At 43.9% G+C, this 25,065-nt stretch overlaps 1 protein-coding gene across 1 annotated transcript in view; it reads left to right on the plus strand.

Annotated features, from left to right (window-relative positions):
- Positions 1-5,466: 5,466 nt before the first annotated feature.
- Positions 5,467-25,065, plus strand: part of SPATA16 (spermatogenesis associated 16) — a 479,311-nt gene continuing 459,712 nt past the window's right edge. Inside the window, exon 1 of the mRNA XM_086942587.1 lies at positions 5,467-6,773. Coding sequence (XP_086798713.1) covers positions 5,467-6,773 — 1,307 coding nt within the window. The remainder of the gene's footprint in view (positions 6,774-25,065) is intronic.

Genomic DNA, 25,065 nt, shown 5'->3' on the forward strand with positions numbered 1-25,065 from the left:
GTTTCACAGCTGTGATAAGCTACTACCCAAGAAAATGGTCTAGAGACATTTTGAAAGAAAATATGTGGGTGAAGGATCTGTCTCAGCACACTTATGATGTTACTTGGGAATGATAACAACAGCAGATTAGACACAACTCAAATTAATTTGGTCTTCATATCGGTCCCAGACGCTGGGCTTTTAGTCGCAGCAAGATGGAAAGATCCAGAACCCCCCTCCTTTCATGCGTGGCTTAGTCGATTGATAGGCATATACAACCAAGAAAGAACTTTATATAATTGTAATGGTAGACAGGCTAGGAAGTTGGGACTAAAGATCTGGGGCCAGAAGTAGGTAATCTCAATTTACCTATTCTTAAATACCGAATCATACCGATTCGGTATTTAAGAATAGGTAAATGGGATGTAGGTAATTTTTCGTTAATAATTACCGAATCGGTAAGTTTCGGTAATTACCGAATCAGTATTTACCGATTCGGCAATTGCCATTCATTCCTATGGGCCTGGAGGCCCGTAGGAATGAATGGCAATTACTGAATCGGTAAATACTGATTCGGTAAAAGTGGAAAACATTGAAGGGTGATAGGGTGTCACTTTGACACCCTGTTGCACCCCTCAATTGTGTATGGGTTGCCATGTGGCACAAATACATGCCCTAAGAGCATGTACGTCTGCCACATCGCATTGTTGGAAAAGCAAAATAAATGCTTTTTCACAGGTTTTCATTATTTACCACCAACTTGTAGTTGGTGGTAAATAACGAACCCTTAACTGAGGAATGCACCAACTTAAGTGCTCCCTACATCCTGGATTCGGTAATTTACCAAATCGGTATGTTAAGAATTCGGTATTTTACCGAATCCTTAAATTACCGATTCAATAAAATACTGAATCCTAATAAAATGTCACCTCCATGTAAAAAGCCCAATACCGGTCGTATCGGCCGATATTCGGTCATTTCGGCCTTTACCGACTGGTATTGGACGACCTACATCTGTCCCTAGGTCCCCTATGTCAGCATGGTTGAGTGGTCCCTGATATGCTAAATGTCTATCGGCATAGATGCGCTTCTATTGCCCTATATGGCTCAGGAGTATGGGGCCATTGTAACCAAGGGGATCTGCAAGTAATTGAGAACTCGTTCCATAAGAGACTTCTTTGCCCCCCCTCCTCGGCATCCACCAAACTGATTCATAAAGAGGCCGGGTTGGAACATTTGACAGATCTAACGGGATTGCGACCCCTTATGGTTTGGAGGTCAATCTGGACAAAGGACGAAACTGGATTTATCAGGCGAATTATTCAAGACTGTCTTCGTCTGGACAAAGTCCGCAAGATCCCCTGGCTAAAATATGTTTTAACGTCCTATAAGGAAATCTTTGATTTGGATATTCACAATGACCCCTTATGTCTTATTAATATACCCAAACAGGAGGTAAAAAATGTTTTTTTGGGGATCAAATCCAATACCCGTAGAGTTCAATGTAGCAATTTTACAACCCATGTTTTTTATACCTCTAACAAGGAGGAAGGTAATGGCATGCCTAAGTATTTAAAAGCAATTACCAATCAGTCACATCAGTTTGTTCTCACAAGGGTGAGATTAGGCATTGTCCATAATTTGGTGGCATTTCCACAGATGAAAATTTATAGTTGAAGCCCTTGTCCGTGTGATGGTACCACCAAACAGAGCACATTGCACTTTATGCTAATTTGCCCACTGTATTTGCACCTTCGTTTGTGTTATCTTAAACCTGTTTTTATGAAATACTCTGTGTCTACAACTGCTCATGCCATGAAATTACTATTTGCACTCGATACCCTGGATATTTGTTTTTTTACCGCTACCTTTATTCTAAAAGCTGTGTCCCATAGAAAAAGTCTGGAATTTTAACACTGTTTTTCTACCTTTTGTATAATTCAATAGCCCGGTCGAATACATTCCCTCTATTGAATTGTTCCAATTATTATAAAATATGGATTTTTTTTTGCTTTGTAACAATTTTTAAGTGATATTTTTAATACTGTATGCTTTTATGATTGTTTATGAATAATCGAATAAAGCTTATGAACTGAACTGAGTGGTGACCTGTTCACCTCCAGTTTTTATTAGCTCTTAAATGTTAATATGCTCAATAATTTAAGAGAGGAGTTTAGCCTCTTTCCTTTTTTATTTGTTATACCCTATATCTCTGTAGCTACAGCATTAAATGCGAAACACGGGGCTATTATATATATTTGTGCATTCATGTTGCCCTTTTATACCCAATCTCTCATCATGCAACCATATATGAAATTTATGGATGATGTAACATATTAATTCCTAAAGATATGCTCCTATGTTCTTATATCTATGTCATTATAATGTATTTGATTCTACGCTCTTATCTCTGTGGTAATAAAAAATTAAAAATAAAACAAAATGAATTTCTACTGAAAAAATATGCCTCTGGGCAGCATACTGTAGTTCGCCGCCGCTTTATAGGGAACATGTATACTCAATGTGTGTCTTATAGAAGTAATCCTTATTCCTTATATTTCTCAAGTGTAGTAGATAGCTAAGATTATTTTAATGAGAAGCCATACTTATATCTAGCGAAATTATTAATAAAGTATTCACATTACATGGAATAATAAAAACCTTCTTTAAATGCAATCACTGTTTTTTATGCTACCTGTACTTGCTTGGAATCCATTTTGAATTCAACATCAGCCTAACTTGTAACCGAGCCCGATGATGAGAATTTCATTTTTATGAAAATGCCTTGCCAGTATCTTGTTTTTCTTTCTTCTGCAGGAGTCTTACAATCATTTTTGTAAGGTTAGAAAAGGCTTATTTTATGCTGTGTTAAAAGGATAGTTGCAATTTAATGAGAAGTTGGCTTCGGACATGGAGACTGAGACAGTGGGAGGGATCCTCCTGTATCAGGTAGACCGGACCACTGTTACATCCAAGGTTGCCCAGATGGTTACTTCTCTGTTCGGTGTTGGGAAACTTTGGAGTTTACTTACTCCTGGGGAGTGGTGATTCTTGATTGGTCCATTTGGAGGAATCTGATATTGAGTCTTCTAGAAGTTTCTTTCATGCTTTACTGTTCTTTGGAATAGTTTTAGCAGCCCAGGGTCTGACCATGAAAAGAAGACTTCTTCCTGTCTCTACTGATTGTCCCTGACCCAGTGTTGGGCTCGAGCACTCATACTTCTCCCCTTGAACCTTAAACTTGGTTCATCTGAAGCCCGTTCCTGCCTCACAAAATTTCCCCTCGCCTTTTTTTATGCTTTATTTGGAATCGGGAAATTCCTTTATGGAGACTGCTAGGTTGATATTTGCTTGCTGTATGTAATTCTATTTTGCATCTTTTTCCTTATAAGGTACAGATTGAGCTGCCTCCTTGTGGAACAACGTACCGGATGCTCTGAGGCACACACCGAACCTGACTAGTTTCAAAAAACTTCTCAAAACTCATCTATTTCAGCAAGCGTTCTAGCTCCACTGTTCTCAGCTGACACTAGGTCTCTCTTCCGCGCCAGGACAGTCTTGACTAACAGTGCGCGTTACAAATCAATATATAACATAACATAATATTGAGACTGCATGATCATTCAAAGCATGCTTTTCCAATATTTTTATTTTATTTTATCTCAGTGATTTAACTTGTAACCTATTTGCAAATAAACTCCTTAAGGTTTGGACACCATCCTCTCTGCCGCTTCTCTGGAACCCAACAGGTTTCACAGTACTTAAAATGTGTTGCTGACGTTAGCTGATTTCTTTAGCTTCAAGTCATCAATCAAAGGTCCATACGACCAGTGGGGAGTCCTTTTTGATGACTCCACTATCAGGTTAAGATTCAAGGGTCCTCACTCCATCACCTCCACTGGAAATTGTAAGGAAATACAGCACACACTCATCCTCCGTCCCGTGGTGCGAGATTGTGGGGCCTATTTACAAGCGCTGCCGGTGAGTCACTTTTTATGACACACCGGCGGCGCATTTTGCTGCCCCATATTTACAAGGACAGGAAAAGCCATCCTGCGTAGCTTTTTCTGTCCTTATAAATACAGCCCGTTTACACGCAGCACTTTGGGTGTTGCTGTGGGGGTTCCAACACAACACCTATGGGACCTGACATTTCCAAGATTTATGAGAAATCATATACCTGGAAATGTGTCTGAATGCTATACCTCACCATGTGAGGCATAGGGGGGCACAACGAGGAGAAATGCATTCATTTCTCCTCATGTTTTATTCCTCTTTCTATACTTGCTGCATTCTGCAGCACACATAGAATGAGGAAATCACCTCTTATGGTTTCCCTCCCACACCGCGCTGTTTGCTGACACAGCGCTCCGTGATTCCAGGACTTCAGGACCTCGCCGGACCCGCTATGCGGGTCCGGCATCGCCCCCAGACACCGGCGATTGCTCCTCAACGCTACTGACTACCAGGGGCACTCTCTCGGCAACCGGCAGGGCTGCGAGCACCAGCAGGGACTCCAAGGACCAGGAGTCCCTGCGCGCCCTTGGGATCAGCTGGGCTGCTCTCCCTGCCGGCCCCGCCCGCCCGCTCCTGGAATCAAAAGTCGGCTGCACCGGGGAGCGAGCGCATTCCCTCCCACACCGTGCTGTTTGCTGACACAGCGCTCCGTGATTCCAGGACTTCAGGACCTCGCCGGACCCGCTACGCGGGTCCCGCATCGCCCCCAGACACCGGCGATTGCTCCTCAACGCTACTGACTACCAGGGGCACTCTCTCGGCAACCGGCAGGGCTGCGAGCACCAGCAGGGACTCCAAGGACCAGGAGTCCCTCCGCGCCCTTGGGATCAGCTGGGCTGCGCTCCCTGCCGGCCCCGCCCGCCCGCTCCTGGAATCAAAAGTCGGCTGCACCGGGGAGCGAGCGCATTCCCTCCCACACCGCGCTGTTTGCTGACACAGCGCTCCGTGATTCCAGGACTTCAGGACCTCGCCGGACCCGCTACGTGGGTCCCGTATCGCCCCCAGACACCGGCGATTGCTCCTCAACTCTACTGACTACCAGGGGCACTCTCTCGGCAACCGGCAGGGCTGCGAGCACCAGCAGGGACTCCAAGGACCAGGAGTCCCTGCGCGTCCTTGGGATCAGCTGGGCTGCTCTCCCTGCCGGCCCCGCCCACCCGCTAGCCCTCACAGCAGTGAGCTACTTAAAGGTGGCGTAGATCCCGCTGCGCGGGAGCGCGCGGGAGGGCGCCGGGAGAAGCCCGGGACAAGGGCGGGACCGTCTGCGGCCGTCCGGGCCGAAAGAGGCCGGGCCGGGCCTATTCTCTTTGTCCCTTTCTTACCTACTCAGACTGGTGAGCTATAGCAGTTCCTTACTGTGATATACTTGTCTTTGCCATAAATTCGCCCTAGTCACTGTAGTGCCTGCCATTGCTGTACTTCATAAAAGGTCACTGTTACCCCCGCCTCCTGTTCTTCTCGCGTAACGAGATGTCCACCTTTGAGGCAAACTCTGTTCCAGGAACGTTAGGGTCTTCCATTTTAGGCCCGTTGGATAAATTCTTCGCTAAAATTAAGAATGAAGTCGACAGGGAGCTTACCCTCGCAGAGAAACGAGCCGGGCGACGTCTCTCTATCGAGAAGTTAAAGCAAAGACCCCTCCAGTCCCAGGACGCAGTTACAGGCCCTCTAATAGATTTAACTACACCTAAAGAACACGCTAATACCCCTTTTTCTACAGAAGACATCCCCCTCATTTTTCAGATTAAGTCCCCTGACCAGAAGGACACTATAACTATTTCTGACTCTATTCCTTCTCAGTTACCAGTCATTCAGACTATAGACTTAAGCACTCCTCTAAATGAACCAGCCCCTCTTTACGATAAAAATATACCTTCTCCCGTATTTACCCCAATCGGGTCTGATCAACACCCTTTTAGTATTCCCGATGGAAAGCCTTTAAGATCACCTACTAAGGTCTCCATCAAGCGTCCTAAGGGTTCCTCTGGCTCCCCGCCGAGGAAGAGAAGAAGGAAGAGTGCATTAAAAAGGAGAATTATTCCTTCCACAAATTCTACAAATTCCACACATACCCCGCATACCACTCCCCAAAAGGAAGGGATAGCTGATACTATGAAAGACATGATTTCCAAATCAATATCTGTGATCCTCACTGAAAGGATCAGAAGATTAGGGGAGAATGTTGACCAAATCCTTCAAGAGCAGAAGGGCACATATTGCCGCAAACCTAATGCTCTTAGTAACATAACCCAGCCTATTAAAGAACCTAAACACCCCAAGCCACTGACTGGTACCCCTAAAGCAAATTCAACACCTATATTTGGGACCCCTAAACCTGTGCAGGATAGTAAACCTAACGACAAAACTAACAACAAATCTGCCTCAGCCAACAACACCACAAGCAAAGATATGCTTCACCTTAACACAGGGACCCAAAATAGTCGCCCTAACAATACAAACCCTCCAGTTAATATACCTTATAATTATAAAAGAAGACCAAGGAATATTGTTGACCTACCACCAGAGTGCCTAAACTATGTCATCGTACTCACAGGTGTTCCGCCCCCGCCAGATGGTAACCCAGAACATCAGGCTAATTTAAAAAACAAGGTTATCTACTGGCTGCGGAAAAACAGACCACTCCCTTCACACCTAAACGGTGATATTGTTTCGGCCAGGCGATTTAACTGGGTAGGCACCAGACCTAAGGACATCGAAGGTGATGTGATCATAGTCACTTTTAAAGATCACAGACTGGTCACATACATCAGCGATTGGTTTCCTGGGAAGGGAGAGGGGGGGATTACAACGCATAACCTAAGTTACTTCTACCCTGAAGCTATGTTGAGGCCACCACCACCTAATAAATTACCAGCGAGGAACAGAACCTACCATCCCATGAACAAATGGCACTCAAAAGGCCCCTATGGATCCACAACACCCTTGTTCCCAGCTCAAAGACGTCATATGGGATATAATCCTCCCTTTCTTCAACCAATGCCCACCCCTTTCCAACCTAAGAGTCATAGACCCCACGTTCCCTATAGATTAGACCCCTCACTGATGACAAGGGGCCAGAATTCTTATGACAATACCAGTGATCTTTGTTTCCCACCTTGCCAGTTAACTTACCCACCGCCAAATTACCAAAACCCTATCTCTTACAACTATTGGGACAATCCTCAATCCCACAACCCTAAGGACTCCTGGAACATACCGCTGACCAATTTATTCCATCCTCTCTCCGGATTGGATGAGAATGAATGACATTATGAGACTATTAATATAGAAAAGATGCCCGAGGGGTACCAGAAGCGTCAGTGTATTACTACCCAAAACCATCCAGTAAGCCCACCAAAGGTGTATCAGGTCAACACGCGGGTGGGGGATAATTCTTTAGGAGATGTCTCGATGTCTAGTCTCATCTCTCATCATTCTCAATCAATTTCCCATAATCGTCCCATTGTTACCCCTATGACTCTTCTTGCCACCTTTAATACATCATCTCCGCGACTGCAAAATTCTTTAGCGAGCATCGGTAGCTTACATGTGGTCACTACCAAGGTACCCCATTCCAATTCTCTCCTATCATGGAATGTTGCGGGGTTAGCCAGCAAGGTCACCAACAACGCTTGGTTAGATGTCATGCATAAGCATGATATCCTATGCTTCCAAGAAACATGGTGTACTGAAGAACTACACTTGCTAGGGTATCAGACCTTCCATTCCTCGGCTAAGCCGTCAGCACAGGGTCACAATAAGGGTGGGCTTTGTGTCCTTGTTGCAACAACTGCAGAGGTCAAGGTTCACAAATTTTTCTCCAGCTCTTATTTTCAAATCCTATCTCTTAATTGGGGTCAGAATGAGAAAATTGTACTGGTGAACTTTTATAACAACATGCCTAACAGTGAAATGGAGTCCACCATGTCTAATATGTTGTGTCACATGGCTCGAGTTGCTGACCTCTTTAAGGGGGCAAAAATAATCTGGGTTGGGGATTTTAATTGCACTATTTGTTCACACACTGATTCAGCCCTGTGTGGTTTGGTAGATTATGGGGCGGAGGACCCAACTCATTTCTCTCACACAAAGATGGGGTCGTTGTTAAATGGTATCGTTTTTAATTTCGATTTCACCTTTGCTAATCAGAATTGTGCATTGCCCGTGCCTTTCGAGTCAACCTTCTTTGGTAGAGGTTGTAACTCGACTATTGACTTTATATTAATAACTCATGCCAACCCAGGGTTTATAACCTCGTGGGAAGTTGGAAAAGATGCATCTAGCGACCACTATCCTTGGATAATTGGCGTAAATGTAAAAGGGCGTTCTGACAATAAGGGAATCCCTCGCACGTACCCATACAAGATCGATTTATCTAAAACCAATGGCTACGTGGTAAAATGGGAAAAAATTGTACCTAGTGTGTTCCTTCAAAAGCTGATCACTCACTGTGCCGCTGACATTAATGTTTGTTTGGAGGAACACGGGGAGCCCATTATCGTCATGTCAGCTTTTGCTAATATTCAACACCGCATTAAAAATATTCTGACCCGTGTTACTAAAAATAACCCAACAAGTATTGAAGGGTGGTTCAACGGGAAGTGCACGAAAGCACTAAAAGCCTTAAAAGAAGTTCTGGCTCTGAAACCAAGATCCCCTCATATAATACGCGAGGCCCGGAAATTATACAAACTCGCAATTAAAGAAAGAAGACTGGCTTTAAAAAAGCAAGCATGGGAAACACTGAGAGAAGCCTCTACACAGAAAAATAGCTCTCAGTTTTGGAGGCTGGTTAAAACCCTATACCAACCGAGGGATAGTGGTAACAAAATAGGCCTCGCTATAACCGGTGAAAGATGGCTAACCCACTTCAGGCAATTATATAATCATTCGAGGATAGCAGATACTATCTTACCTTCAGGGTCGAGCCCAACTGTAGATAAAAGCATAGTTAATAGTAGAGATATATACTCCTCATCTCACCCATTCCCGATAGATTTAACTTTTACATTAGGAGATCTGGGCATTGACGCCCGTATAATCATCTTCATTAAAGAGCTGTACAATAATTCTGGGGCAAGAGTGAGATATGGCAAACAGGGGGAATGTACTGAAAAATTTGCACTTTCAAGAGGGGTAAGACAAGGCTGCATTTTGGCCCCACGGCTCTTTACATATTATATAAATTCAGTGGGACAACACCTTTCCCTTTTTCGAATGATTACCCCACTGTGAAAGGATTACCAGTACCAATCTTCTTGTACGCCGACGATGCGGCCATAATGTCCCAGACTCAAGTCGGCCTACAGAGGACGGTTACCAAATTTGCGGGTTATATGCAGGAAAGAGGCCTTAAAGTAAATATCTCCAAAACATACACCATGCCATGCACTAGAAAGCTCAATAGGGCCCCTTGTAACATATTCCTGGACAAACAAAAAATAGCCACCATTGATAAGTTTTGCTACCTAGGAGTTCTGTTCGACAGGCAGTGCTGCTGGAAGCCGGCGATTGCAGCAAGAAAGCTGGCTTTCATTCGCACCATAGGCGCCTTGCGTGCTTTCTCTGACAGTCTCTGTGGCAAACCAATCAAGGAGCTCATCCAGATTTATCGGGCCAAATGCGCTTCCACAGCCACCTACGGTGCGGGTTTATGGGGCATTGAGATGGACCACTCCCTGCAGGGTTGCGAAAATCAATTCATCTGCTACCTACTGGGAGTACCTAAAAGCACATCTACATTTATGACGCATATCGAGACAGGAGTTAAACATCTTAGTGACATCATTAAGATGTCCCCAATTCTTCTGTGGCACAAGGTGTGGACAACACATGAAGCTAGTTTCAACAGGGACCTTATAGAAGACTGCTTAGCCTTAGATGGGGTTGCTAACTTTAGATGGTTATCATATGTAAGATTAGTACTTACCGAACTAGGACACCCAGAATACTTTGAAAACCCAAGATCTATGGAGGGTGTTCCAAGATCAGCTCTCAAAAAAATAATAACCATCCACCTGGAAACTGCGAGATGGAATCTTGAAAAACATAAACATACCATCTTAAAATTCCAGGAAATTACCCCCACTGAAGGCTTGCAAACTTACCTGAATGTTGACCCTAGTCCGTATCACCGAATGCTTTTGTCTCGCCTGTGTCTAGGGATTTTTTACCGTATGGTAACCTTACCTGACATGAACAACTGGTTGTCTACCAAGCTGATCTGTCCATGCGATAATATCGCAGTGCAATCTAACATGCACATGTTTTTTTGCACATTTTATTCCAACCCCAGAAAACTATATTTGAAACCTTTATTAAAACGATGGGGCTTAAGAAATTGCAGGCCAGCTTTTCTGAAATTGTTAAGATTAGAAGATGATCATGTGATCTTCGTTGTCTCATGTTTTTTAAGAACTGTCATAAAGTACCGTAAATCCATGTGGCAAAATATTTCCCTTCCCGGTACCATGATGCCCACGGTTGTTGTTTGATGATATTGCACTTTAAATTCATAACAATTAATGTTTCATCTGTCGTTTATACACATGTTTTTAAATGAATGTGCATAAGTAAGCATCTATTGTATTAACTATGTTTATGAATTTTCAATTGATGTATTTGTTGTGCTTTTATGATTTTACTTGACAATCGAATAAAGCTTACTTACTTACTTACTTACCTCTTATGGTTGCTTATGTGCACAAAGGTGTCCCTTCCTGCACATAAACAATCATTGACAAGAAATTACGTTTTACAAGTTGCATGTGTGCAAATGCAGCACACATGGAAGTTGAAAAATGCCATTTCCGATTGTTTATGTGCAGGAAGGGACACCTTCCTGCACATAAATAATCATCCCTGTGACGCAGGCATCCTTGCACCATGGTGCAAGGATTCCTGTGTCGGCGCATGGCAGCTAATTGTGCACCTTCTCAGGGGAGAGCAAAGGGATCCGTCATATCCTGGTAGATATGATGCATCAATCAATCAATCAATCAATCAATCAATTAGGTGTTTGTAAAGCGTACTACTCACCCGTGAGGGTCTCAAGGTGCTGGTGGAGGAAGGGGAGGGGGGGCTGCGGATCAGTTGAGGTCTTGAGGTCCTACCTGAATGTGTGCAGGGTCGGAGAGCGTCTGATGTTCACGGGGAGCTTGTTCCAGGTCTTGGCTGCGATGTGGGAGAAGGCTTTCCCTGTGTTAACAACAAGGACCACCTGATATGGATCAATATCCTGGGACAGGGTAAACAATATATGCAAAGTAACACTCCCAGGCATACACCTAAAGTAATGGCACAATAGACTAAGCAAACAAACTAGTTCAGTTTAGAAAATATACATTTTTAATTTGATTAAAAAGAAATGATAAAAATCAGTACATTGATCAAAATTGATAAAATGACATTGTATTGATACATGTGTATTCACAAAAAAGGTTAAAAAGAGATTAGATGGTATCCTGTCAAGAATGTGGAGAAGGCTTTCCCGCCTGTTCTGTTTCTTTGGATGCGGGGACCTCTGCCAGGGCGAAGTCAGCCAAGCCGTGGTTCATCTTGGCTTCGGTGAAGGATAATCTCTCGTTGAGGTATTTTGGATCCAATGTCGTTGAGGGATTTGTAGGCGTGGGTGAGGAGTTTGAAGGTGACCCTCTTCTCGACAGGAACCCACTGGAGGTCTCGTAGGTGTTGGGTCATGGGCTCGTGGCGTGGTGTCCCGAGGACGAGTCTGGCAGCGGCATTCCGGATGGTCTGGAGCCTGTGTAGGAGAGATCTGTTGATTCTGATGCATCCCTGTACTATTAAAGTGCGGGAGCGAGGCGCAGTCAAACAGCTTGCGGTGCCACGCTGCAGCACTCTCTTGTAAATGAGGCCCTGGTTGCCACACGAGCCAGTGCAACGGATGACACCAGCAGCAGACAAATCTTGGTAGATATAGCGCTGCACTCCTCGAGCAGAACAGAACACTAAATTTGGCGCTGCACTACTTTGCATAAGAAATTTGTGAATTTGGGCCTTGGACTTTCAGCGAATTCAGGGGCATATTACCAAGCAATAGTGATAAATATCGCTATTGCTTGGTTAGAGACAAAAATTTACCGCTGAGCTGCAGCGATTTCTACCGCAAATAAACCTTGGTATTACGCAACAATGCATGAATATCGCTGAAAAGTCCGCGATATTCATGCATTACCGAGCTAATGCTCTTAGCCATGTTATCCACCTCCCATTGGATAACATGGCTAAGAACTGCTCAGGGCAGGTGTTAGCTTTTGGAGATATTCGCGCTTAGCGTGAATATCTCCAAAAGTTGGTAATAGGAGATAGCGATGTTAGCGACTGTTTTCAGTCGCTAACATCTTGGCACGCCCACTTTGCATGTCATTAGTGATAAATATCACTGATATGCAAAGTGGGGCCCAAGATGGTCGCTATCTCCTACTAGGTGTGGCTAACTGGTGTTAGCGACAGCTAGGTAATAGGGAGATCATTTTATCTCCGCTTTCTTGGCTTTTAAAGCCAAAAAAGCGGAGATAAACCCCCTTGATAATATGCCCCTCAAAGTTTGAGAGTTAGACTTTCAGCGAGTTCTGGATGTCAGATGATATGGTCCTAGTTAATTTAAAGGTGCTAGAGAGAAACAGAAACCAGGGGAGAGATGTATATGTGCTTAGAAAAATGTGTCAGCCGTCGGAGGCTAACTGCTTGCTTCCAGACTTGAGTGAAGCGTCTACGGAATTACTCGTCTGCCAAATTCTGAACTTGGAGCACTGAAGAAAAACAATTCTACAGAAGAAGCGAGCATTCTTTGAAGTGGAGGGTTCTTAGAATGTAATGTTTCAAACAGCCTTGAGGGCATTGTGGTGGGAGCTCAAAAAAACACACCTTGTTGTTGAAGTCGGCTGCAGCAAAGTAAGATTTTCGAATGCTATTTCCTCTCCTTGTAAGACTTGAGACAGAGATGTTTGGAAGCGAGGGAGGGGAGGGGGGAGTGGGTGGAGAGAAAGGAGGTGCGCCCCCAGCAGGAACTTAATCTTTCATGAACTTTGCTGAGAATCACAATGCGCGTCGCTTTCTTCCCCCTGCATCCGCTCTCCGTGCATTCTTAGCGCCAACATCTTTATGACTGTTCCGTCCCCCGAGAGAAGCAAATGAAAGGCGCGAAAATAAAAGAGACTGAAAGAAATGCGGGAAAGTCAGGCATAGCTTAGTGTCAGGAATGGCAGGCAGAGGAAATTCAAGAGGGGAGTCTGAAACGGGGTATTTTGTTTGCGCTCCAACTAACACCTACTACCGGCACATATGTGGGCTGCGAGGCAGCTACCTCTTGAGGTAGGATTTCTGCAGAGGCGGCTGAGTCACTGGATGGGCGGTGGGCCTTCAAGTGCAGCGGGAACGACCTTTCCACGCGTTAGAGGTCAGCACAGCTCTGCTGAGAACAAAGGTGTTATGGAAAAGCCCTAGGCTGTCTATTGTAATCATTTTCGAAGGAAGCAGCCTAGATCTGGGTGACTTTGTCTCAAACCTAAGACTCGGGTTATAAAACATTTCTGATAAAATCTGCCTTTGAATGCAGTTAAAGTGGAAGTGACAGAAATCGTCAGTATTTTCGTCCAGGTTATGTAGGCAGCTTTAGTGCAGTTTTTCACCACTACTGCCAGGGTACTGAGGGGTATATTTATTAAGGTTTGTGCTGGCATTCACGTTGCGTATTGCAGCAAATAACAAGTTACTCTTGCCCAATTTAATGGTACCCAGTTTAGGATGGACTGACTGGAATTCAAAGGCGTCACTTGTAAAAATGTAAATTGATACTTGTATAGCGCACTACTCACCCGCAAGGGTCTCAAGGCGCTTGTACGAATACCGCTGTGGAACCCATCCTGGCTTTCCCTGTGAGGCGTCCACTCCTGGGCACCCCCAAGGTGGAGGCCAGGCATCCTTAGCGTTGTGGGGGCCGTTGTGGAGATTAAGCAAGCTATTGCCCAGAGTTGCAGAGTGGGACTCCATGATTGGAATAGGCACCGAGGCGAGAATTATCAGGTCCGTGGAATTTTTGAGCCCAAGACCCGCCAAGGCATTGAACCCTGGTCCCGGGCTAGACCTCTGCATCAGGGTCTGCCGCTCTAATCATTGAGACACACTTCTACGCTTGCACCTCATCATGTTTCATTCATAAACTTTACACTCACTGACCATGCTGCCAGCTGTGCAGAACTAGTACAAGATTGCACCTTCACCGTTGCATTCTATGTGGCATGACAATGTTGGGGCAAAACAGTGCAGGGACTGTTGCAATCTGCTCCAGAGTGTGAATTGAGGTAGTTTGAAGGGAGGTGTACATTTAGGCACAGATGTAGGTAGTCAAATTTGCAGAAATTCGGCGTTTGCGATCGCTATTTGGCAGCGAGCAATGTAGGTAAGTTGAAACCTGCTAGCAAAAGAAGGAATCCTAAATTGCGATTCCTTATTTTGCTCTTGCAATTAAGGAATTGGAAATTGGGATTCCTTAAATGCAATGTAAGTAGCACAAAAGAAAGTGCACTTTAGCCTTAAGGAATCGCTAAGTTGGTGGTAATTAGCGATTTCCTTTAAATAAGCACTTTTTGCTTTTTTTTAAGCACCATGTGGCACACATTCACCCCCTTAGGGCATGAATGTGCGCCACATGGGCATACATGCACATTTCTGGGGTGCAACAGGGTGTCTGTTTGGAACCCTGGCGCCCTTGAAATTGCGCCCGCGAATTTGCGAGGGCCTATTGGTTACTCGCAAATTGCGGGAGCAATTCCTATTCATTCCTATGGGCCTCTTGGCCCATAGGAATGAATGGGATGGTATTCCTTAATTGCGAATCGCAATTTACAATTCACAATTAAGCAATATTAAGGAATTGCAAAAAATATAGCGATTCCTACCTACATGACATTTTGCGATTCCTTAATAGCGATTCCCTAAAAATCGCTATTTAGGAATCACAAACATGCATTTACCTTCATCTGGCCCTCTATCATCAAATTTGTGTGCATTGCATAGCCAATAGCTATGGCTTGCTTTAGGTGTATTTCTTCTCTTTAGATAGGAATATGTGTGTGATATGCTTGGTTTCACAGATGGAAACACACACATAGCTTCTAATATACAAGCAGATGACACTCAGATGCAAATGCACACACACGCACACATACACACACACGCACACCCGGAGATACCATGCATGCACTTAGACAACAAGCATATGGGTATATCAGGCGCACCACGCCCATAGGGCTCAAAGGTCTTCAAACCCCCCCCCCCCCGTCATGTGTGTCAGCCCGGACTGAGACAGCTTCCCGGGTACACACACAGACAGTTTTTGAGCTCCTGTGGGCTGGCTGGCCTGGCGTCTGTCTTATTGCAGCCGCACCCGAGTACTTCCAAGGTCTTTAAAAGATCACTTACTTGTTAATGAGGCTTTGCTGTGTTTTACCCCTTCTTAGAACCCCTGCATCCCCACTCTGCCTATTGCTGGAAAAATTAGTCACCCCTGAAATATTTATTAGCCCCCTACCCCCGAAATTTTGCTCTAGTTGTGCCTCTGGGGTATATGCAGGCGCAAGTGGATGTGTGTTAGACGCATACAAATCAAATCAAATCAATACTTTATTGTTTTCGTTAGTTAAAACCATAACAATATACTACAGATAATTATAATAAATGAAATGAGCTATACAAAGATTTATTTTTCCTTATAAAACATCAATTGCTTCACCATATATTAAATACATTGCACATTTAAACGTGAAAGGTGACAAATGCAATAAAATCAAGACACAGTGATATCTTATAAAACACGGTCTCCAAGGGGGACTGCAGAGGTTACAACCTTAACTCATAGTGCTTTTTAGTGTATTAATGTAAATCTGTAAGAATAGGACAAAACTGGTAGAAGATCATTGTAAAATATATGTTCTCCAGTTTGCTATTCAGTAGCTCGACTTGAACCAGACTTGACTAATTTTCCAAAGAGGGTTAACATTTTTACCAGGTTACAATTTAGCTGTGGGTCATTTGGATCAAGGCATTTTAATAATGCTGCTCTACAGTGAATTCCACTTATATTAAAACGTTTTTTCAGTAAGCAAATGCGATGTGATTTTAAGTAAGGGCAGACGCAGATTAAATGAATTAGATCCTGCTTTGGTGCACCGCAAAGACTGCGGGCCCGATTCACAGAACTAACTGAAGACAAAATCCTAAACTTACTACTTTTGGTATTCACAGAACTTAGGATTTTGTCTTAAGTTTGTCTTAAGACAGACTTAAGACAGACTTAAGACAGTCTTAAGTTAGGATTTTGTCTTAAGTCTGTCTTAAGACAAACTTAAGACAAAATCCTAACTTCTGTGAATACCAAAAGTAGTAAGTTTAGGATTTTGTCTTAAGTTAGTTCTGTGAATCGGACCCAGTATGCTTTCAAGACTTTATATTGACAACTTGGTTGTTCAGCATTTGATGGAATTGTACCAAGAACATTGGGGCCGATTCACAGAACTAACTTAAGACAAAATCCTAAACTTACTACTTTTGGTATTCACAGAAGTTAGGATTTTGTCTTAGGTTTGTCTTAAGACAAACTTAAGACAGACTTAAGACAGATTTAAGACAAAATCCTCACTTAAGTCTGTCTTAAGCCTGTCTTAACCTCTTAAGTGCTGCGTCGGGGCGTTGGCCGATGGCAGCACTACCTCCCCAGTGCTGCGCACGACCATTGGACGTCCATTCAGCACTAGTTCCAATGGACAGCGCAGCACTGGGGAGGGATATTTGCGCCGCATCTAAGGTGCTAAGACAAACTTAAGACAAAATCCTACCTTCTGTGAATATCAAAAGTAGTAAGTTTAGGGTTTTGTCTTAAGTTTGTCTTAAGTCTGTGATCTGTGAATCGGGCCCTGTGTTTTTAAGTGAGGTGCATAGGCCTGGCCTTGAAGCATTGCTGGAATCAATTTTGTATATGATTGCAGGACCATCCATGCGTGGGATCGCTAACTCAGGCATATTTTGCCCTCCATTAGCGAGTGCTTTATAGCCGCTTTCTTTACCACTAGCTGAAAGGAAGAAAATGGGAGATTCAATTGCCAGAGACTTGTAGTATTAGTGATGTTTAATGATGATCGTAAGTATTTGGTGTAGACGGATTCTGGGTCTGGGTGCATACAAATATGGATTGATGATTGGTTGCTTACAGTTATAGATAGTAGGATGATTGTGGTTTCATTGAATGGTGGGTGGCGAGATGTAAGGGTGTGGTTGCATTTTGCTCTGTAGTTTTACAGAGTGCTTCAAGGATTTAGTGATTTTTTTTCTGTATGGTTGAGGTCTTTTTAGCTCTGGGAGAGTGAGCTAACGTTAGGATTTTGAAAGGACTACATAAGTGAATGTTCCAATCCAATTTAAGACATTTACAGATTTAGTTATTTTACAATCAACAGGTACCGTGTAGAGCACTTCAGGGAAAGGAAGATGCAATTGTATAATAGATTTATAGATATAGGAGGGACTTGTCCAATAGCAATGACTTGAGGAGAGATGTGAGCGCGCCTTCATATTTTTCCCAGTGGAGGTTGAACTCACCAAGAAAAATCTAATCAAAATTGGGGATGAGCTGATCAGTGCTATAATTGAAGAAGCCATCAGTACCATTCTTTTATTAGACAGGTGGGCTGTTAGCAATGCTCAGAGGTGTAGGTCTTATGTTTGTAACCTCCACAATAAGGCACTTAAACAAGCATGAATTATTGAATTCATCAGTTTGATTTGAAGGGATGTTTGTGGATAAGGATATCCAACCACACCCTTTATTGTGCTCAGTGGAGGTGGAGGATGTATCCTAGTGGTAGGATAAGATCTAGTAGACGTATGAGAATGAGCAGAAACATGTTCCGCGTTCATAATATGTGGAAGGATGCTGAGTAGTAAGACTGTATTTATTTAATTGTCCTGGGAAGCATTGAATTATGGTGAGAACCACGTCATACCACAGATATACAATGACAATCAATTTCCAGTGGATGCCTAACATTGGTTCCTGATGGCCATATTCACGCTAGATATCCAAGGCATTCACAGGGGATATATTTGCATGCAATATTTGAAAATAAATTGGCTACATAGTCAGAGGTCAGCCTCAAAATATGTGATTTTTTTGATGGATCTGACACTTTAGGGCTAAAGGACAACTCTCTGGGCAAATGTTTCATACATGTAAAGGAAATATTAATATATAGAATTTCCAATTCAATGAATGTGATATGCATCAGAGATGAGACGAGGTGCTTCTTTTGAGGTTGCTTATGCAGAATAATGTTTGATTTTGTGTAGGTTGAGTAACTTTGAGGATTGTGGGCAGCAATTGAATGAGTGTGCGTTCCTAGATCATTGACTATTCAGTGTGTGGGGTGCTTACACATTTTGAAGCAATGCTCTAAAGTGTTGAGGTTTGTTTCCATGTTGGACTTTTCAAGCATAGGTGCCTTAAGTGAGGTGCAACTGGGGGCTCGGAAAGCAGTTCTTTGGCGGAGAGTGAATGTGGGAGAGGGCAAGATAGAGAATGTCATAAGAATTGTTATCAATTCGTTAAGATGACCAGCCTCACTGTGAGATCAGGCAGTTTATTTTGGGGGGATCGATGAGAGATGTTGGCTCTGTCAGTTTTAAGTGGCAGTAATAAAATATGAGGATGGTAGTCATGCCTCTCATGTGAATCATGGGATGTATGACGTTACTACGCAGTCTTTACACCGCACTACCATTACGACGCTGGTTTTACAACGCAAGTTGTTACCACGACTTGCGCTGTAGGGTGCTGGACTTAGGAATAGTATAATTTACTATTCCAACTCCAGCCTACGTACAGTAGGGAAGGTGTTGGAATAGTAAATCTACTGTTCCTTAGCCTAGAGCGCCCTCCAGCGCAAGTCGTGGTAACGATTTGCGTTGTAAAAGCAGCGTTGTAATGGTAGTGCGGTGTAAAGACCGCGTCGTAATGGATGTTCCCCGAATCATGCCTACATGGGGTGGTAATTAAGTGGAGAGTCTGTTTACTACTGAGAGTGGTTAGATAATAATAGAGAGAATTTATGAATCGAAGCACAAGAGTGTTAGATGTTATAATCAGTAGACATGGTATGCATGCTATCACTGTTAATGTCCCTTGCCATGGTAGATATTTTTAGAGCATTCAAGGAATGCAGTAGAGTTGTGTAGGTTGTTATCCGAGGATTGGGTCATGATCACTCCAGTTTCATAGGGTCTAATGTGTAGATCACATTTCTGGTTACTGTAACCTCAGATAGTAAGTAGTTCAGTAAGACTTTGAGACTAATGACCTGAGTATGGGTCAGGTACGGAAGTGTCTCTGGAGAAGACACCATTCTGTGGGTTTCCAAGTGGGCTAGTATTTCTAGTCCCAAAATTTGATCTGGTTTTACAGGTGCAGAGTCTCATCTGTGAGAACCAGTTGCGGCTGAAAAGAGGACCAGGGCTGCAGATGGAGGCAGAGCCTGGGATCTCCTTGACCCCTGAAGCTCCTTTGGGAGCTGGCAGTGTTCTCCCCTCACTCATGCCCTGCTTCTTCCTGGATATCCAGCACTTCACCCCCAACTTCCTCCTCCATCTCCACCTGTAGATATGCCAGGTGTGAGTCTACACCCAGTTCTTAATTGTGAAGCTTCAGGCTAGAGGCAGAGGCCCAGGGCCGAGGATGCTCTCAGAGGCCTGGGGCCTCTGTGGGTTGTCTCTTCTGTCCCTGCTACAAAAGAGAGAGCAAGTAATGCTAAGAGTGGGCAAGACTTCCACCCAAATTTAAGTTTAGGTTTATTTCAATTTGCATTATTAACTAACAATATAGCAAACATTCACAATAAAAAGTTAACTTGGAAATAAAAAGATACAGTATCAGGCAGATCACAAAACATATCATTGACAAGTAAAAAGTAAACACAATCACATGATTAATGATATATAAAAAAAAGTAGCATCAAAAAGCCCCAATCATAACAGTAGCACTGGGAAATAGAAGATTTTTACAAATGTGGCTACAAACTTCTCTAAACTTTTGGAACTTCGTCCCGAAGTTCCTCTTGTGGGTTCAAAATGTTCAAAACACTAATTGAAGGGTCTAGAATCTCTGAGATCGTCCTTGGGATGTTGGGACTACAATTTCCACAATGCACCTGGTCAAATCCTTAAAAGTCCACTGGATGCTTTTTTTCCGCCTTCCCTTTCCCACCCCGAATGCCCTCCCAGAGGAACCCTCTTTCTTCCCCCTCCCACTAGGAGCACTCAGACCTTGGTCTGAGCTAATGATGGTTGTGTGCAGCAGCGCAGAACAAGTGCGAAGCTATTTCTTAGACCCTCACAGTCATATGAACCACATCTTACCTCCCCCAACCCGTCCCCCCCTAATCATACATCCCACTGTTGACCCAACCAGTTCGGGTAGATAGTGCACCACACACCAAAGAAAAAAAAAATAAAATATATATATATATATATATATATATATATATATATATATATATATATATATATATATATATATATATATATATATATATATATTAATATTCTAGGTTTTAGACACCTTAGCGGGCTTAATACTCCAACAGTCAGACTACTTAAATCACAAAGAGTCCAGGAACTCCTTTGCCTTGACTTCTGACGAAAAGTATATGGTCTTCCCATCTTTCAGTATCTTAAGTTGCGCTGGATTTACTAAATAAACCTGGATGTGCTTGTCCTGAAAGGGCTTAATCAGCTGGCGGAGTCTCCACCGCCTCTCCACTGTCGCCTGACAAAAGTCCGGCCTCACAAAGAAAGAAACCCCCTCAATAGATCTTTTAGCATCGGGGCGAGCTTTTTCCGATATGATCTGCCGGAGGACAAAGTTACCAAAAAATATTAAGACTGCCCTGGGTTTATCATCACTTCCAGCCCCCCGGCGAGCTCTGAATGGAGTACGATGGATTCTCTGCATTTCCGCAGCCCAGTTCCACTCAGATAGTTCCGGGAACGCTTTTTTGAACAGGTTGATCATGAAGACCCTAATATCTGAGCCCTCTGCCCCTTCCGGAACTCCTAGGACTCGGAGGTTGTTGCGCCTCAACCGATTTTCCATATCTTCCAGTTTCCACTGGATGTCGACAACCTGAGCGCACTGAGAATCTACCTTAGAGGATGCTGCTGCGGCTTCAGCTTCAGTTGCCACAATCCATTCCTCCAAATTAGTGACTCTATCCCCCACATTTGTGCATGCCTTAGAGAGTTTTCTAACGGCCCCCTGCATCTTACGCATTGCTGCCTGTGACTTCCGGGTATCCTGCCTAGCTTCTTCTCTATGCGTAAGGATGGTCTGATATATGACATCCAATAGTGGAGGGTACGATGATGGGGCCTCGGTATTAGGGTTTCCCTGCAGGGGCGTAGCTGACGAGTGATCCCAGGTCAGATCCCTCATCTGATGCGCACGAATCTCACCATGGCCACTAGGTCTTTTGGCCGTACTGGGGGGGTCCTGTTCTAGGTCGCTGTCACTATCCGAGTCCAAGTTGCTCCCATCCTGGGAACTCCTCTCCTCATCGGACCATTCTGCGTCTTCTGCGATCTTTCTCTTGCTCCTTACCCCCTTCATCCGTGAGGGTGAGCTGAGCTAATGGGAGACATAGTGCACTTTCTTTCTCCTTCCCTTTTTCCATGCCTCCTTCGGCCACCAAGCATTGTCCCTCGGCCTCCTCCATCTGTTCATTCAACAGGTGACCAGGAGATGACACAGTCTCAGTTACCCCCCCGTTACCTGCTGCACCCCCATCAAATTGTTTATCCGTATCCATACCTGTAGCCACCGGGGTGCCTGTGGCTGGCTCTTGGCCCCTTGCCACAGCCTGTTCCTCAGCACATTCCTGCCCTTCAACCTCATCCGGGGGGTGGATGGATGCAGCCCTTCCAGCCTCTTTGAAGTTTGCGCCATTGGTTCCTGGGCTAGGGGTTGAGGCATCTCAACTACTGCACTCTTCTGGCTCCTTCCCCCACGGATCAGTAGCTCTGAAATGGAAGGGGACTGCCGGGGGTGCTGTGTCATCTGTTTTCCTTTCTTGGGCGGCATTGGTGTTTCATCGCCTTCACCATGTTTCGGATCCACTGTGGGCTGAAATGTGTCTTCCGTCCCTTGATGTATTTGCTCCACATTTAAGGGTAGTACAGGAGCCGTCTGCGCTGCCTGTGCCGCTTGTGCGGCTTGGGCTGCCTGATTTTTCTTCTTAGCTGCAGCTGCCGCTTTGGCTGCTGCACTCGCTGCCGTTTTTGGGGCCATTACCAGCACGTTACGGACAAAATGCTCCTTCAGCAAAAAGAAGTCAATCAGCAGGATTCTGCCTGCTTCTCTGCCGGCGCGCACTGCCTGCCTCGATCAGCTACTGCCACGCCCCCAGCACCGCAGGCGTCGGACCCAGACCGACGGACCTGAACTTTACAATCAGTTTCTATTGTTGTGTCTCATGAAGAGACATTTCCCAGATGGGAGAAGGGGTCTTGTCTACGCGCAGGTTACCAAATGTACAAGCTTTATAAATGTCAGACCAGGTTCAACATGAATGTATTTCCAAACACAAATTAAAAAAAAAATTCTCTTTCATTTATTAAAAAATATTTTGTTAAAAAAAAAACACAATACATTATCTCATTTACATTATACAATTGTTCTACACAGATCAATTTAAAATATTGTTTGACTTAGTTTAAAAACTTGAATTTCCAAACTTTGCTCATCAGCATAGTTCAAAAAAATCTCACTGTAGCATATTTTATAAAAACAGAGAACAAACAAACTGTCGACGTGGCGTTTCGGTGCCGAAGACAATCTTGCACCTTCTTCAGGACTTGTTCATTACAATGATATCTAGCAACTTTTCACTTGTCACCAAGATGATTAGTCCTCAACGTGCTTGCTTGTGGGTTTTTTTAACAAAATATTTTTTAATAAATGAAAGAGAATTTGTTTTAAAAATTTGTGTTTGGAAATACATTCATGTTGAACCTGGTCTGACATTTATAAAGCTTGTAAATTTGGTAACCTGCGCATAGACAAGACCCCTTCTCCCATCTGGGAAATGTCTCTTCATGAGACACAACAATAGAAACTGATTGTAAAGTTCAGGATAAGGAGTTTTTGTTTCTTTCTGATTGCTGACCCAATCCTTTTTTCCTGATAAAAAGGGTAACTCCCTCCCTAACACAGGAATAGACAAATGCACATGCAAACTACAGCAAATCAGCACTTCAGAATTCTGTATAATGCACTAGAATTGGCTGGGTTGCCCCTAATGCTCCAATCGCGGGTTACCTCATACATTAGCAGTGCCACTAACTTCCAGATGACCCCGAGCATTTTCTGCTGTGGGATTGTTAAGAGAGCTGGCACATCAGAGAGAGAACGTAGTTTGCTGGCACAGGAGCACGATTTGGAGTTGGCATATACACATCTGGAACTGCCTGGTTGGTGCAGTAGAGAGCAGAACGGTTGCTACAGGTGAGGGGGCTTAGCAAGCTCAGTGCAGGGTAGCCTAACACATGAAAGAAATGATAGTAGACCACTGCATTTATGCCTTAATTTGCGCTGCTGCAAAACTTCTCATTAGCTAGTATTAAGTAAAGCACTGCAATCGTGAAAGCCTGCTCAAGTCAGCTCCAGCTTTGAAAGAGTTGACAGCGGGTTCTGCCCCGCTTCGCCCAAAGAGTGCCTCTTTGCCACAGGGCAGGGACTCACATTTTGCAGAACTTCTGCTGCGCTGTACTCTGCAGCCATCTCCTGCACGTTGGGCCTGTGAAGGGGCTGTCGCAAGCAGCTGCATGCAGAGTAAGACCCCCCTCGCCCCTTAAACCTGCACCACTTTACGGATGCATATCTCCCTCCCGATTTAGATTTGGTGGGACTTGCTGAAATGTTTTTATGAAAGGGCCCTGTGCCCACTAGTGAGGGGGCCAGCGTTGTTGTGCAGCTCTATGGCGTTGACCAAGAGGAGACTGCTTTTTAAGTAGGCACTGTCCAGAGCCAAATTAACGGTTTCCTTTTCAAATCTGTTGTATACCAGAGCAGAATTTCTCTGAGTTTTATTCAACTCCGCGGAATTCCACGTAGTGCAACTCCCCGAATGCAGCCCACCCTTAATATTAATGTGGTAGTTCGCGAATTCCAACCCACTCCAATTCGTAGCCATTACAGGTATGGTGGTCTGCTGGGTTCAGCAGACCTCAATGTATGTAACTGCTTTTAAATAAAGCAAAACATTTTTTTAATGCTTCCCATTTTTTTTTTTAAAGGAAACTGGGAAAATCTTTAAAGAAAAAAAGAACTAGTTTAACTAGCTTTTTTTAAATGGAGGTGATGGTCCATGGGACCTCTGACTTCTTTTAAATAAATGTGTTTAAAATTCAGATAGGAGAAGGGGTCCCTTGGGAACTTTTCCACTTTACGAATGAGATTAATAATATACTGATATTTTGCAACCAGATTTCACGTGCAAAATATTAATACATCCCATTCCAAACCTGTATTTTGAAGAGGTGCCCTAAACACATTCCCTCCAAATACAGATTTGGTATGTACTCGCAGTCACAAATTGCTATTCAGTAAAGAGTTACCAAACCAAAATTTGGACCTGTCACATCCCAAAAGGCTTTTTTTCCATAGAAAAGGGCTGTATTTAGCAAATTGGCTTTTGACTGCAAAAAGCCTTAGCACCTCTGCCCGAAATCTCTTGCACTCCTGTTTGTAATTTCTTTCTTATTTATTTTACTGTGGTACATCAACATTGTTACCGGTGGGACTGATGTTATTTTTATCACCAGAGTTCAGGATCACTCAGGAAGATGTCCTCAGGTGTATACTCAAGATGCGGAGATCCGCGAGGACCACGCCACGAGGCCGGGTCCAACATGCGTCCCCTCCAGCTGAAAGACGAGGAGAACTACCCATCCTCTTGGGGGTTCTCTTCACTGAGGCGGAAGAAGCGGGACAGGCCATTGGCGTTGGCG

The sequence above is a fragment of the Lissotriton vulgaris genome, chromosome 11, assembly GCF_964263255.1.
Source record: "Lissotriton vulgaris chromosome 11, aLisVul1.2, whole genome shotgun sequence".
Taxonomy (NCBI): Eukaryota; Metazoa; Chordata; class Amphibia; order Caudata; family Salamandridae; genus Lissotriton; species Lissotriton vulgaris.